The sequence below is a fragment of the Geotrypetes seraphini genome, chromosome 8 (assembly GCF_902459505.1).
Source record: "Geotrypetes seraphini chromosome 8, aGeoSer1.1, whole genome shotgun sequence".
NCBI lineage: Eukaryota > Metazoa > Chordata > Amphibia > Gymnophiona > Dermophiidae > Geotrypetes > Geotrypetes seraphini.
This window is the reverse complement of record NC_047091.1, coordinates 64552243-64569015: the sequence shown is the minus strand read 5'-3', so window position 1 is coordinate 64569015 and position 16773 is coordinate 64552243. Positions and strand designations below refer to the sequence as shown.

The 16773-nt window shown below is 43.9% G+C and overlaps 1 protein-coding gene across 3 annotated transcripts in view; it reads left to right on the top strand.

Moving 5' to 3' along the window:
* Positions 1-16773, top strand: part of BBS1 (Bardet-Biedl syndrome 1) — a 105837-nt gene that overhangs the window by 75710 nt on the left and 13354 nt on the right. For all 3 annotated transcript variants that reach the window (XM_033954726.1, XM_033954729.1, XM_033954728.1), the window contains one exon: positions 10171-10304. In XM_033954726.1, coding sequence (XP_033810617.1) covers positions 10171-10304 — 134 coding nt within the window. The remainder of the gene's footprint in view (positions 1-10170; positions 10305-16773) is intronic.

Here is a 16773-nt window from a genome sequence, read left to right as displayed (position 1 = left end):
ACGCTGTTTAATATTTATATTGCTTCATTAGGGAACCTGCTGCAGAGTTTAAGTGTAAAATTCCATATCTGTGCAGATGACACTATTTTGATACCTATTACTTCTTTTTCTATGAAAATTAAAAACCAAATATCGTTTGAAACAAATCAAGCAGTGGACTACAGATTTCAAGTTGAAACTAAACACAGATAAAACTAGAATTTTCCTTTTTAAGTCCCAACGATAAAATTACAGATACGATACTCCTTAATGGGCAGGAATATTCAATAGGTTCTCCATCAAAATTCTGGGAGTTACGTTAGATTGTTACTGATTTATTAGTTAAGAAATGCTTCTTCATTTTATGGAAGCTATGGACCATCAAAAAAATTTTTGACTCTGCATCTTTTAGATTGTTAGTCCAAGCGACAATCTTGTCCATTTTAGATTATTGTAACATTTCTATCTGGGTTCCTACAAGAATTTATTAAGAAGACTTAGGTTAGTTCAAAATACAGCTGTCAGATTAATTTTTGGGCTGAAGATGCCCTTATCAGCAATTACATTGGCTACTGGTGGAAGCAAGAGTCCTGTTTAAATTTGCTTGCATCTGCTTTAAAGTTGTATTTGGCTTGGCTCCAATTTACCTTTTCTCTCATTTTGAGCTGTATAAGTCTATTAAGACTACTCGAAGTTTTTTGCCTACCCAAATCCAAAAGCTTGTCACCATAAGACGTTCTTGGAAAGGACACTGGTGTATCAGACTGGTAAATTGCATACTCAGGTGAAATTATTTTTCAGGCCTCGTCTTACTGTTCCTTTAGAAAACTAGTTAAGACTAATTTATTTGATAAATTTTTAGCTTGACTTGACTAATGATAATGCGGCATTTTTGTATTTTCTGTACTATTGTATTTCCTATATAACTTGTATTTTTCACTGATTGTCCAGTTCTTTATGTAAACTGCCTAGAACTGTTGGTGTTGGCGGTATATAAGAATAAAGTTATTATTATTTTATCCCAGGACAAGCAGGCAGCATATTCTTAACACATGGGTGACGTCACCGACGGAGCCCTCGGTACGGACCTTTTTAACTAGAAGTTTCTAGTTGGCCGCACCGCGCATGCGCGAGTGCCTTCCCGCCCGACGGAGGAGTGCGTGGTCCCCAGTTTCTTCGTTTCCGCGGAGCGAAGAAGACGCGTGTATTTTTTCAACGGCCGTTGAAATCACTTTTTCGCCTTCCCGCTCGCGTTTTTTCCTAATTTTTTCTCTCTTTACCTTCGGGTTTATTTTTCTTTGATTTGCAAAAAAAAAAAAAAAAAACCTTTCATTTTTTTCCTTTTTCTTTCGTTTTTGCCCCGGCGGGGCCTGTTGCCATTATACAGGCCTCGGACTTCGATTTTGCGGAGGCCATCTTCCCCTTCATGCCCCCGCAGGTCGGTTTTAAGAAGTGCCAGCGGTGTGCACGCCCGATCTCCGTTTCTGACCCACACAATTGGTGTTTGCAGTGTCTGGGTCCGGAGCATCGGGCGGACTCCTGCACCCGCTGTGCCACCCTGCAAAAACGAACACTTAAAAACCGAAGAATCCAACAAACTCTTCTCTTCGGCACCGAGTCGGCGATGGACTCCTCACCTTCCACGGCGGTACCTCAAAAATCGGCACCGTCGACCTCGACACCGACCGACCCCGCATCGGCGCCGCTGGCGCCAGGTAAGCCGGCTAAGAAGCCTTCCTCTTCCCTCGAGCGCCCTCCAGCTACGGTGGCGACACCGTCCCTACCGGCATCGCACCGGTCCCGCAAGCGCTCCGCCCCGATATCGGTGAGTGCCTCGTCATCGGCCTCCTCATCGCCGGGGCGTGGAGCGGCATCCAAGGAACCGAAGAAAAAGAAAGCGGTTCCGATGCCACCCCTAGATGACCGTATCTCGGTCATTCTTCAGGCTCAGCTTCAGGAGCAGTTGAAGAAACAACTTGAACAACTGTTACCCTCTATCCTGGCACCGCTCCTTCCGGTACCAGACCGGCCCGAGCCCCGCACCGAGCCTCCGGTGTCCACTCCTTCGGTACCGGTAAACACCTCTATGCCGATCCTTTCGGCTCAACACCTTCACGCCGATCCGGTGGTTCATTCTCAGACCACAGTGGATCCTCCTCGGCACCAGGCGGTACGGCATTCTTCTCGGGACCGAGAACGGCGCCGATCGTCCTCCCCTGGTACCGTTTCAGTGCGCTCTGGTAAGTCTTTGTCCAAGACTCGCCACACCGCGCCCTCCACCCCGGTGTCTCGACATGCACCAGAGGTCAGAGACCCTGATTTGTGGGAGGAGACTCCACTCGGTACCGAGGAGGATCCCTCCTCATCTGATGAGGAACCATCGGCACCCGATGCCACCTCTAAACCAGAGCAGTCCTCATTCACTAAATTTCTGAGAGAAATGTCTGCTGCCCTGTCCCTTCCTCTAGAATCTGACTCGAAAAAGTCTCAAGCCTTTCTAGAGGCTTTAGACTTTGAGCAACCTCCTAAGGAGTTCCTCAAGCTTCCCGTACATGACATCCTACGGGAAACGTTCTACAAGAACTTGGAAACTCCCCTCACGGTACCGGGAGCCCCCCGTAAGCTGGACAACCTTTACCGAGTCATCCCTATACCTGGATTTGACAAATCTCAATTGCCCCATGAGTCCCTTTTAGTGGAATCCACTTTGAAAAAGACTCAGGGCTCCAGTGTCTATGCCTCTACCCCTCCTGGCAGAGAAGGTAAGACCATGGACAAATTTGGCAAGAGGCTTTACCAAAATGCCATGCTGGCCAACAGGGCAAACAACTATTCCTTCCATTTTTCTTTCTACCTAAAACACTTGGTCCAACAGCTGTCTGCCCTTCAGAAGTACCTTCCTGAGCGCAAGGTCCCGCTATTCCAGCAACACATCTCTGGTCTTCTCCAGATGCGAAAATACATGGTCCGCTCAATATACGACTCCTTCGAGCTCACCTCTCGGGCCTCTGCCATGGCCGTAGCCATGCGTCGACTAGCCTGGCTCAGAGTCTCCGACCTGGACATCAACCACCAGGATCGTTTGGCCAACGCCCCCTGTCTCGGGGATGAACTCTTTGGAGAGTCCCTGGATTCCACCACCCAGAAACTCTCGGCCCATGAGACCAGGTGGGACACCCTGATCAAGCCAAAAAAGAAGGCTCCGCCTGCTCGACCCTATCGGCCTCAATCATCTTACCAGCGGAGGTTCTCAGCCAGGCCACTCAATCCGCCTCCACAACAATCTCGGCGACCTCGTCAACAGCAGCACCATGCCCAGGCTCGATCTCAGGCCACTCAACCCTCTAAGCCGCCTCAGCCTGCTAAACAGTCTCAGCCCTTTTGACTCTTCTCTCCAGGGCATAGCCAGTCATCCTCCCTCACGACCTCTTCCACAGCCTATCGGGGGTCGTCTCACCATTTTCTCCAGCCGTTGGGAAGTCATCACGTCGGACCAGTGGGTCCTCAACATCATCCGCCACGGCTACTCTCTCAACTTCCAGACTCTTCCACCAGACAACCTTCCCGTAGAGTCTGCTTCACACTCATCTCAAACCCCCCTCCTCCTGAGGGAGGTTCAATCCCTCCTCCTTCTCAATGCCATCGAAGAAGTACCTCCAGATCAAAGGGGTCAGGGATTCTACTCCCGCTACTTCCTGGTTCCCAAAAAGACGGGAGACCTCCGTCCCATTCTCGATCTCAGGGACCTCAACAAGTGTCTGGTCAAGGAGAAGTTCAGAATGCTCTCCCTTGCCACGCTTTACCCTCTTCTTTCTCAACACGACTGGCTATGTTCCCTGGACCTCAAAGAGGCCTACACTCACATCTCCATCAATCAGAGTTCCCGCCGCTACCTGCGGTTCCAGGTACTGCACCACCACTATCAGTACAAAGTGCTACCGTTCGGCCTCGCTTCCTCGCCCAGGGTCTTCACCAAGTGCCTTATAGTGGTAGCGGCCTTCCTCAGGTCTCACAACCTCCAGGTGTTCCCCTACTTGGACGATTGGTTGGTGAAAGCACTGGTGTTCAGAGCAACAGATATAGCCAGTTAGGGCTGCAATAGCCACAATCCTAGTTTTCCTTCAAGAAGGTCTAGAGAAGGGTTTTGCGGTTAGTTCCTTAAAGGTTCAGGTGGCCAATCTTTCCTTTTTCGAACATGGTTGGAGAGAGGATTCTTGGCCTCTCACTCTGATGTTTCCAGGTTCTTGAAGGAAACAGGGTGATTGTGTTTGTGTGTCAAACTTGTCCTTCATGGAACCTTAACCTTGTGTTGAACGCTCTAAGCAAGGCCCTGTACAAGCCTTTACAGGAGGCCATAATTTCAGATTTCACTGTAAAGACAGTTTTTCTTTTTGAATAGGAGTATCCCTGCATATGGTTCCTTTCTTTCTGCCGAAGATGGTGTCAGCATTTCATATGAATCAAGAAGTCAAACTGCCGGCATTCAGACAACAGGCATAAAGAAGCAGGACAAACTACTAGTGCAGCTAGATGTCAAAAGGGTGCATCGTTGATGCGGGAGGGAGGGCCTGTTGCCGTCAGCTGTTTTAATTTTGCTTTTGGGCTGCCTTTTGCAAAGGAGCTCAGAGGGCAGAGCGGCAGCTGCAATATTTGGAGGGGGAGAGAGAAAGGAACATAGAAGGGTGGAGGAGGGAGAGAAAGGGGGCAGGGTGGTATAGAAGGGTAGTGGGAAAGATGTTATGGAAGGGTGGTGGAGGGAGAGAAAGGGGGCAGTGTGATATGGAAGGGTTCTGAGAAGGATGTTATGGAAGGGTGATGGAGGAAGAGAAAGGGGGCAGGGTGGTATGGAAGGGTTGTGAGAAGGATGGTATGGAAGGGTTGTGAGAAGGATGGTATGGAAGGGTGGGTAGAAGGAGAGAAAGGGGGCAGGGTGGTATGGAAGGGTGGTGGAGGGAAAGAGAGGGGCAGATGCTGAAGGAAATGGTGTGCAAGGAAAGGGAAGAGAGACATAAGGGGAAAAGATACTGGATGGAATTGGGTTGGAGGGAAAGAAAGGGGGCAGTTGCTGATGGAATTGGTGTGCAGGGAAAGGGGAGAGAGACATAAAGGGGGAAGAATACTGGATACAATTGGGTTGGAGGGAAAGAAAGGGGGCAGATGCTGATGGAAGTGGGGGGAAGGGAGAGGAGAGAGTGAAATGCCAGACCATGGGGGTTGAGCATGGATAATGAGACACCAACGCACTCATAAAGTTGCAGCTGCCAATTAAGCTGCTAGCTCAAGGTGTGCAAAATAACAAAAATATGGAAATGACGCATAAAGCAAGGTTTACCAAAATAATATTGCTTTTATTTTTCCATCATGGAACTCAAAAGGCCAATTGCGTTAGCGGTAGGTCGTTATAGTTGCCAAAATGCTGGCCTTCTAATAACGAACTCAACCCGATACTTCGAAGCTCCCCATTATATACCTTCAGTCCAGTGTGACATCATTGGCCGTGGGCCAATCAAAAACAGAGGTGGTCTTTAAATTTAGACAAAGAAAATTCATTTACATGTTTAAAAGTTTCAGAATTCATATTTGGTTTTTACATTCATCCTTGAATATACATTAACATTATCTAACATATTCAATATTCTTTTTGTCCTTTTCAAAAAGGTATCTTAAGAGAACCTGCATTTGTTAAAAGTGCTGAGAAATTCTCAGCTCTCCTGTCAGCACAGTAAAGGAAGGAGGGGCTGTTTCCCCCTTTCTCTGAAACCTGACAGCTTCATGTTACACCTACACAATCCTAAGTGTAGGCTTCCAATGCCCCCCCCCCTTCCTATGCTGGAAACTGGTACAAGTCTCTGATTCTAACTTAACCATTTCCAGATGCTGTGCTCAGGATTTTTCCTTAGTGTTCTTTTTATAAACCACTGCATTTTAAGTACCCCTTCTTTTACAAATCATTCATATCACCACATATCACATATTCAGGGGCCCCTCCATCCATTCATACCATGTATTTCATTCATATTTAATGCATGTTATATCTTAGGATGGGATACGTAATCTAATATGCTCTTCCTAACCAGCCTAAGGCACATCTGGTATCAATTAGAACCACGAGGCTAGAAGCTGGAAAAACCTGAACAAAGACTAGGCATATAGACTGAACACAAAATGGAGTACAGCCAAGCAGAAGACACAGAAAAACAGAGAACCCAAAATGGAGTCATCAATATCTCTATATATGCACAACATCCTACATCCATCCCAATCCGGATTCAGAACCAACCACAGTACAGAAACCCTTCTGGTATCTCTACTAGACATAGCTCAAAGTCACCTCAGCCAAGGAAACAGACTGCTAATCATCCAATTTGATCTCTCAGCTGCATTCGATCTGGTGGACCACTCCATACTTCTCCAAATACTAGACGCAATAGGAATCTCAGGTAAAGTTCATAACTGGTTCCAAGGCTTCCTTAAAACTAGAACATACAGAGTCAAATCAAAAGACATTCTATCTGAACCATGGTCCAATCCATGCGGAGTATCACAAGGTTCTCCCCTCTCTCCCACACTTTTCAACCTATTCATAGCTTCCCTAGGCACCACCCTGGATGCCCTAAATATTACTTCTTTCAGCTATGCGGACGACATAACCATCCTCCTCCCATTCGACATAAACAACCCAATCTCCTCAGGACGCCTGAAAACTACATTGGAAACAGTGGAAAAATGGATGACAGATCACAAGTTGAAGCTGAACTCTGACAAAACTAAATTCTTACTACTAGAGAAGGACAAAAAACCATCCCTAACAGAACTGGAAGTAAACTCAATCAAGTACCCTATACAGAGCGCCCTCAAAATCCTAGGTATACATCTAGACAGACGCTGCACAATGCAAACACAAATCCAAAAAATCACCCAAAAAGCATTCTTCACAATGCGAAATCTAAGAAAAATCAGAAAATTCTTCAACAAAGAACAATTCAGGATCATTGTCCAATCCCTTGTGCTAAGTATTGTAGACTATTGTAACAGCCTCTACTTACCTTGCCCGACCAACACGATAAAAAAACTGCAGTCCATCCAGAACACAGCCCTCAGACTCATATACTCACTCAGCAAACACGACCACATTACCAATGCATACCTTGAATCCCACTGGCTACCAATAAAAGCAAGAACACAATTCAAACTCTACTGTCTCATTTTCAAAGTAACCCACGGCATGGCACCCAGTTACCTAAATAACCGTTTTCACCACTACCTCCCACCAAGAAGAAGAAGAACACAGAACCTTTTCACCTACCCTCCACTCAATGGTACTCGTCGTAAGAAACTTTACGACAACCTCCTGGGGACACAGGCAGCTAAAATAGACTCTGACATCTCAAAATTACTGACCAAAACAACAGACATAAAAGAGTTCCGCAAAGAAATAAAAACATTACTGTTCAAAAAATATCTCCCATCACTCTAACCACCACCCAATGAGCTCCCAATCAACGACTTCGGAAATACCCACCTATATCATCTTTTTATCTGTGATCTAGAATGTACTGTAATTTCTTCTACACTACACCCGATTTAACCGATCGAGTTGACATGTATTACCTCTGTAAAATGCATTATCTTCTATTATATGTAATATCTTCTGTAATAAGTATTATCTTCTGTGAAATTGTAGTATCATAACTCATTACTGTTCCTGTAACTTACTCTTATCCTGAAATGTAACTCTACTGGAATGTCCCAGATATTTTCTATATTGTAATCCGCCTAGAACCGCAAGGCACAGGCGGAATAGAAATCCCTAATGTAATGTAATGTAATTTCTTCTATGATCTGGCTTAATAGCAAAGTACATAAAAAGAATATTATGCTTTTCCTTAATATTAATCTGTAGTGTGTTTTTCTGGCCTTGGCTATATCCATAATCAGATTTTTATTCACCAATTTTTCGTATGCTTCTATTGGGTGTGGCCTTAACTAACATATATGCTTGTATCTAACTAGAGTTACCCAGAATCATACGAAAAGCAGGCGCTTTTGTAGAAAAACTCCACAAAATACTGCACTATCATGTCCTGACATCCATTCCATTACCGTCCCATAGACATCACCCCCTACTGGCAACGAGCCACTACTGCTCAGGGTGTGGGAGAGGGAAGGAGAGGAGACAGAGACCATTTGAGGAGGGAAGGGAAGAAGATCTATGCCACACCAGTGGGGGGGGAGGGAGAGATGGAAGGGAGAGGCAGACAATTTCTGGAAGAGGCATAGAAAGAGAGCAAATGCCATTTTTCTTTCCAGCTTATGATTTATCTTTAATCTTATCTATTGTTTTGCCTTTTGTCTTTGTTTTGTTCTATTTCTATCATTTAAATTTCCCCCTTCTGCTTCTATTCCTTTCTCTCCTCTCTTCTACCTTCCAAAGTATTTAGATCAATGCTGTCTTATTAAAATGTTTATTTTATTTTTATTTTTCCTCTAACTCTACTTTTCACTTCTCTATTACCCTCCAGGTACTTTAGTTAGATTGTGAGCCTTCGGGACAGTAAGGGAATTTTTCAAGTACCTTTCTTATTTCTAATCTTAATGTATATTTTCTGTAAACCGCTTAGAACCTAACGGATGTAGCGGTATATAAGAAATAAATTACATTACATTACATATGGAAGATGCAGAAAAAGGGCTGACAGTGGATGGAAGGAAGAGAATGATGAGAAGATGAGGAAAGCAGAAACCAGATAACAAAGGTAGAAAAAAAAATTTCTATTTGTTTTATTTATTTATTTTTGCTTTAGGATAAGATATTATTGTAGCTGTGTTGTTAATAGTTTATTAATAGAAAATGGAAATAAGATGATACTGTTTATTGAACTAATTTTAATACATTTTTTACTAATTCAGAGACCATAACGCCTTTCCTCAAATCAGGACAGGGATACTGTAACAGCAGTATAGGTTACTGATCTGAAGAAAGAGGTTTTAACCTCTGAAAGCTAAGTGAGAAATGTATTAGTCCAATAAAATGATGGGCGCTCCTACCCATGTGCAAAATATAAATTGGTGGGCTTCCCAAGGCCCGCCAGCTGAAGATCTCTTCCTTAGGAAGGAAGGGGAGTTTTGTTCAGAGATGTTTGGAGATTGCATAGAAGAAAAACGGTACACTGGCACTGGTAATCTTTGTTGTTTGTTTTGAATTTTAAAATAAAAGAAATAAAGTGGAAATAAAGAAGTAAATAAGAAAATGGGTAAATACATGGGGGCGGGGCAGGGGGCCCAGTGTACTTGTATGCCTAGGGGCCCTCGAAGAATTAATCCTGCCCTGTACATCAGATATGGTAAATGTCTGCCCATTTCCTTGAAAGTGCTTCTTCATAGGTGGAGTTCAAGACAGTTCCACCTAACGAGATTTATAGGGCAGCTACATGGTCCACTGTACTTACCTTTACTAAGTTTTACAGAGTGGATGCGGCAGCACAAAAGGACTTGTCTTTTGGATCTGTGGTGCTCTTAGCAAGCTCTTCTATCCCACCCTAAGCTCAAGGGACTGTTTTGGTGTGTTTCACTGGTTCAGGACTCATTTGCTTTTTGCACTAGAACAGAAGATTAGGGTAATCTTTCCAGTAGAAAAGCACTTGAGTTCTGAAGCCACGCCCTATCGGTTTTCAGTGTAGCCTCAGATGGGTATGTTTCTGCAGAGACTTGTCTAATGGCAGTCTAAGCAGAACAAAGCAATATGAAGCTACGGCTTCAGAGGTACAGGAGTGTCTATACAGAATTGCTCTTGACAAAGTCATGGCCGAACAAGTGGTAGTACTGGTTGCACTCAAGTAAGTGGTTGATTTCATTCCTCCTTATTGATTCTATGTTGCATTTGTTTATGAGTTGTGTTTTCTTGCAGAGCAGATCAAAAGTATGTGATCTGGGAGTTCCCCATGCCCCTCCTTGTTATTTCTCCTCTTTCATGGGTTATCTCTTCTTTTGTACAAACTGAGGAGAGAGGGCAGTGCCGGGTGATGAAGGGAGGCAGAATTGAAAATGTAGATGATGCCTTTTGCAATCCTTGCGGGTGAAGTGCTACCCACAGGTTGAGGACATGTGCTTTTCTACTGGAAAGAAAGTTGAGGTAAGAACCTAATCTTCCCCTATATAAGTTGAGCCTTTTCCTTAATTTCCCCCTTGGAGCAATGCATCGAATTTTCCAGGCAGACCTGTATCGTTTGCGGCTGATGGCAGCTCGAGCCTATGTGAAGGCATTGGAAGGCAGTGTAGCACCAATCTCCTCTGTCCAGCAGGAGCCTCTCCAGATGAATGCAGTGGTGAGTCCACACCTTTGAATGTTTGTTAGGATGTCATGAGTTGGAGGAGCAGCCTAGTGAGTTGAGCAGCAGGCTGAAAACCAGAGAAGCCAAGGTTCCAATCCTGTTAATAAGCTCTTTGAGCTTGGCAACTCACTTCAGCTAGCCCTCTGTTGCCTCAGGTGGAAACTCTGGGCCTGATTCACTAATATGTTAACACATATTAAAGTGAGTTATGTGTTTAGTAAATGGGATATGTGAATACATAAACAACACAGTGTTCAGCACCCTTAATTCCTACAATTTCTATGGTGTATCAAAAGGAATTAAACATTGAATGAGACAAACTTGGTTTTTTCTGTTGCACCGAGCTTTCTGGACCCCTGTTCGTTTATAAAAATTAGATAGCTCTAAGTCTAATAGATGTTGGCATTGTCCTCTCGAAGCAGGGACGTTAGATCATTTATTGTTCTATTGTCCATTCATTTTGGCTTTTTGGAAATTGATTTGGGGGTCAAATAAATTGTTTGTTGGAAAATCCTGTGGCTCTATCCTATGATACTATATTATTTGGAATGTCAATGAGGAAGAAAAGTCAAATTTCTGCAAAGAATAATAAGATATTACTTATGACAGGAGTTGCCATTCAGCAGATTACATTTAATTGGAAAAATTGGAATAGATTAAATTATAGTTTCTGGTGGAATTCATTATGTCATATGTACAAGATGGAAAGAATGTTAGCTTTGCAGAAAGGAAATTTTAATAACTTTCAGGAGGTTTGGAGACTATTAATAGAATATTGTAATGAATAATTATTGGATTATCATTTTTCCCTAATAGGTATAATTGCAGAGTATGGGGGGGATAGGATTTCTGATTTGATATTAAATGATTAGATTAATATGACAGATTATATAATATATTATATGATATATGCAACTACATATGAATTAATAGGGTAGGGAGGGAGGGTTTAAATATTATAATTAAGTTAAGTTGATAGAGAATCAAGTGATATTGTATAAGTTCAAATTTTATTTTATGATACACTTGTTGTAAGATGTAAAATGAATAAAGAATTAAAAAAAAAAAAACATTGAATGAAGTGAGCTCAATGACCCAGACAGCAGAAGTGTTACTAGTCTCAGATTTAGGCTCAAAGTATAATCATTGCACACAAGGTTTTCTTATAATCATACAAAAATCTCCAAAACATGAATAATATGAAAATATATGAAAGAGCTATTTTTATTTAGATTGACAAAATTAGGGTCAAGCTAAGTAAAAAGAGCTCCTTCATATTTTTTTCATAACTAATTACGGTAAGCATTGCCATACTGGAACAAAGTGAAGGTCCAGCAAGCTCAGTGTCCTGTTTCCAACAATGGCCAATCCAGGTCACAAGCACCTGGCAAGATCCTAAAAGAGAAAACAGATTTTATTCTGCTTATCCCAGGAACAAGCAGTGAATTTTCTCAATTCCATCATAATAGAGGTTTATAGACTTTTGGAACTTGTCCAAACTTTTTCAAAGCCCTGCTTTTACCACATTCTCTGGCAATGAATTCCATAGTTTAATTACGTATTGAGCGAAGAAATATTTTTTTCTGGTTTATTTTAAATTTACCTCTTGGTAGCTTAATAGGTCACTTGAATAGCATGCTAGACTGAACAGTTACATGAGTACCGTACCTGCATTTCTGATTTGGCCTTATTAGTGGCTTGCAGTCTGTCAGATACATACACAAGATGAGTCATCCTGAGTTAGACTAAGATTTACAAGTTTCTAAGTTTATTTAATCTTTGATATACCGTTTATCAAAAATATACCTAAACGGTATTGTTAAAATAAAATATAAACTTCAAAATAAAAAGGGGGGGGGAGGACAAAACATACAGATTTACTGGAATGAAAAGGAAAAATGGGCTTAAATACAATGAAAAAATAAAATGTAAAAGGGAGGGAATAAACTAAGAGGTTTTAGCATACTAGGTTAGGGGTCGCTTCGAAGGAAGTGTTTCAGTTCGGTACTGCCGACTACAAAGAAGCTATTAGGGCTCTGGGAGAATAGAGTCAAACTGAGAAAACATCTTTAAAAAGGAATTTTTTAAATTTACCTTTGAATTTTTCAAGAGATGTTTCTTGTCTAAGATCTGATGGAAGGGTGATCCATAACGTGGGGGCAATGACTGAAAAAATGGTTTTGCGGGTAGAATCAAAAAATAATTCTTGAGTAGAAGGGACAGAAAATAGATTTTGAGTAGTGGAACGTAGATTCTGAGAAAGGTATGCGGAATAAGTAGTTTGTCAATGAATGCAGGTGAATTGGACTGCTTGGTTTTAAATGTTAGCAGAAGTATTTTGTAAGTGATTCAATGAAGAATGGGTAGCCAGTGAGCTTTGCGCAAGAAGGGAGTCACGTGGTCAAATTTTTTAGCTTTGTAGATGAGCTTGACTGTGGTGTTTTGTAATAGTTGAAGCCGGCAAATTTCCTTTTGTGTAATTCCTTGATACAAGATATTATAGTAGTCAGTGTTGGAAATGACAAGGAAATGAATTAGGATGTTGATGGAAAGGGGATCTAACAAAGAAAGAATAGAACGGATGAGTCTTAGTTTGTAAAAGCATTACTGAGTGACATTGCTGATTTGGTGATGAAAGTTAAGATCTTCATCAATAATAACTCTAACGATTTTGATTTTATTGTCATGTTGGATGGTGCATGAATCAATGCTGATTGGATGGTTCAGAGTGCTTTTTGGAGAAGTTGAGAAAAATACGCTCTTGGATTTGGAGATGTTTAAGGAAAGCTTGTTTTGCCGAAGCCAAGAGTTGATCAGGTTGAGTTTATTGTTGATTTCTTCTATTTCTGCTGGTGTAGTAGAGTTTAGGAGGTGAAGTAATTGGATATCATCGGCGTATGCAAAGATAGTAAAACCTATAGATTGTTTCAGGGTAAGAGAGGGCTCATAAAGATATTGAAAAGAAGAGGAGAGAGAATGGATCCTTGTGGAACGCCATAGGTTTGAGTTATTGTTGAAGATATGGTATTATTAAATTGAAATTTGTAATTACGATTCTGAAAGTAAGATGTGAACCATTGTAGTGTGATCCCTGTGATGCCATGAACTGTAATCTGTTAATTAGTAGGGTGTGGTCTATAGTATCAAAAGCGGATGTCAGGTCAAGTGATATCAGGAGGACAGACTTACGGTGGTCTTGGAAGTAGCAAATATTTGTAACTAGTCCAATTAGTGAAAGTTCGGTGGAGTGGTGAGCTCGAAAACCTGTCTGGTATAGGTGGAGATCAATTGAATCTGGCATTTTCTTTCTGACAGTAGCCAGTCCAGGTCACACAAGTATCCAGAATATCTCAAAAAGTTAGACCCAGCTGTTAGGGGCAGTAACAATGCAATAAGTTGTTATTGTTAATTTTAAAGATGTGTATGTCTTATATGTTTTTACCCTTTCTGCTATTCAATAAAGTTGTTTTTCGGAATTTCCTTTAATCAGATTGTGGTACTGTTAAGTCGCCTAGATTAAATTACAGCGGCTGCACCCGGGAGGAGGTGGGTGGGGGAGTCAGAAGCTAGAGAGGTCATAAGGGAAAGCAGTGAGGGAGGGGGCTGGAGAAACAGCTTTGAGGGCGGGAGAGCTGGAGAAATAGCACAGATGGAAGAAGGAGGGCTGGAGAAGCATTATGGAAAAGAGGGAGAGCTGTAGAAAAGAGCATGGAGTAGGGTAGTGCTGAATGGTAAGGTTGAGACAAACAGCAGGAGAGGAGGTTGGAAGGAGAGAGAGGGGCACCCGGGGGTGGGGGTTGGAAGGAGAAAGAGAGAGAAGCACTCATGAGGGAGGATGGTTGAAGGAAGGGAGAGAAAAAGAAAAGCACTAAAGGGTAGAGAGGATGGGAAGGGGGGACCAAGGAAATGGGCGGGGCTATTGGTGGAGTATGGGCGGGGTCATGTAGGGTTTTTTTGTCTTTACTATTATCCCAGGACAAGCAGGCAGCATATTCTTGACTGATGGGTGACGGCACCGACGGAGCCCCGGTACGAACAATTTTAGAGTGATTGCACTCTAAGAACTTGGAAAGTTCTAGCAGGCCGCACCGCGCACGCGCGAGTGCCTTCCCACCCGACGGAGGCGCGCGGTCCCCAGTTTCTTAGTTTCCGCGGAGCTAAGAAGACGCGTCCTTTTCAACGGCTGTTGAAAAGATTTTTTTGTATTGCCTTCCCGCTCGCGAAACCTGTGAGGAAATAATATTTCCTTTTTCTTTTATTATTTTATTGTTTTAAAAAAAAAAAAAAATCCTTTTCTTTTTTATTTTATTTCGGTTTCGCCCCGGTGGGGCCTGTTGCCACCATCGAGGCCTCGGCCTTCGATTTGGCAGAAGCTGTTTTTACTTTCATGCCCCCCCAGCCAGGGTTTAAGAAGTGCCAGCGGTGTGCACGGCCCATTTCTCTGACCGACCCGCACAACTGGTGCTTACAGTGCCTGGGTCCCGAGCATAGGGCTTCCACCTGCACCCGCTGTGCCACATTAAAAAAACGAACTTTAAAAAACCGTCAAATTCAGCAACAGTTACTTTTCGGTGCCGATATGTCTGACCCTGCGACATCGACACCGGCATCGGCCCCATCTCAGTCGGCACCCACCTCTTCGACACCGCGCCAGCGTCGCAACAGTCAGGTAAGCCGGCTAAGAAGCCTTCCCCGCTGGAGCGCCCTCCGGTCTCTGTGGCAGCGAGCCCAGTCCTGCCGACCACGAGGCGCCCGCGGAAGCGCTCTGCCCCTATTGAGGTGAGTCCCTCGACCTCGGGCTCCTCATCCTCGGGGCGTCGAGCGGCACTGCAGGTACCGCAGAAGAAAAAAGCGGTACCGGTGCCTTCGCTGGACGACCGAATTGCGGCTGTCCTCCAGGTGCAGCTTAAAGAGCAGTTGCAACAGCTCCTTCCTGCTCTATTGGCACCGAACCTTCCAGTCCCGGTCTGGTCTGAGCCCCCGGTACCGACGGTGGGGCAGCCTCTATTGTCTGCTTCCACCTTATCCGTACCGGTTCATTCGGCTTCCTCAGTCTCCATGCCAGTTCTGGCACCGGAGCCGAGAGCGCTGCATCAGGCTGTTCAAACTTCGGCACCGATTCAGCCTTTAACTTCTCCTGGCACTGCTTCCTTGAGGTCGGGTAAGTCGGTATGCAAATCCCGGCACCTTGAACCTTCCACACCGGAGTCTAGGGATCGCAGTTCCCAAATTAGGGACCCTGATCTGTGGGGTGACTCCGAAGAGCCTCTTCTCTCTGAGGGTGAGTGTTCATCGGCTGATGAGGATCCTTCTGTTCCAGATCCATCCTCTAAGCCAGATTCTGCCTCTTTCACTTCTTTCTTGAAAGAGATGTGTGAATCTCTTTCTATTCCTTTGGAGGCTGAGTCCAAGAAGTCCAAAGCGTTCCTTGATGCACTGGACTTTGACCAGCCTCCAAAGGAATTTCTCAAATTACCCCTCCATGATATCTTGAGAGAAACCTTTTATAAAAATCTTGAGACTCCTTTGACCATACCAGGAGCCCCTCGTAAATTAGATTCTTTATATAAAGTCATCCCTATACCTGGCTTTGATAAGCCGCAGCTTCCACACGAGTCTCTTTTGGTGGAATCTACACTTAAAAAGTCTGCAGGAGCTAGTGTGTATGCTTCCGTCCCTCCTGGCAGAGAAGGAAAGGCCATGGATAAATTTGGCAATAGATTATACCAGAATGCTATGCTGGCTAACAGGTCAGGTAATTATGCTTTTCATTTTTCCTTTTACCTCAAGCATCTCATCAACACCATGGCTTCCTTTGAAAAATACCTCCCTGACCGCAAGAGACCTGCTTTTCACCAGTGTTTTTCCTCTCTCCTCCAGCTTCGTAAGTTCCTGGTCCGTTCAATCTATGACACGTTCGAACTTACTACCAGAGCCACGGCCATGTCTGTAGCCATGCGTCGTCTAGCTTGGCTCAGAGTGTCGGAGCTTGATGTCAACCATCAGGATCGCCTGGCTAATGCTCCATGCCTGGGGGATGAACTCTTTGGCGAATCCATGGACTCTACCACCCAAAGACTATCCGCCCATGAGACTCGATGGGATACTCTTCTGAAAACCAAGAAGAAGACTCCACCTACCCGGCCTTTTAGGCAACAATCGGCCTATCAACGCCGCTATGTGGCTCGCCCTTTACCACCAGCTCCTCAACAACCTAGGCGTCAACGTCAGCAACAACGACAAACTCCTAGGCCACCACAGCAGCAACAAGTGAAGCCACCTCCACAACAGAAGTCTACCCAACCCTTTTGACTTCGTTCTCCAGGGCATAGCCAGTTTTCTACCATCTGCCCACCTTCCTCAACCCATAGGAGGTCGTCTTACTTTCTTCATCAGCCGTTGGGAGATCATCACCTCGGATCAATGGGTCCTCAACATCATCCGCCACGGCTACTCTCTCAAC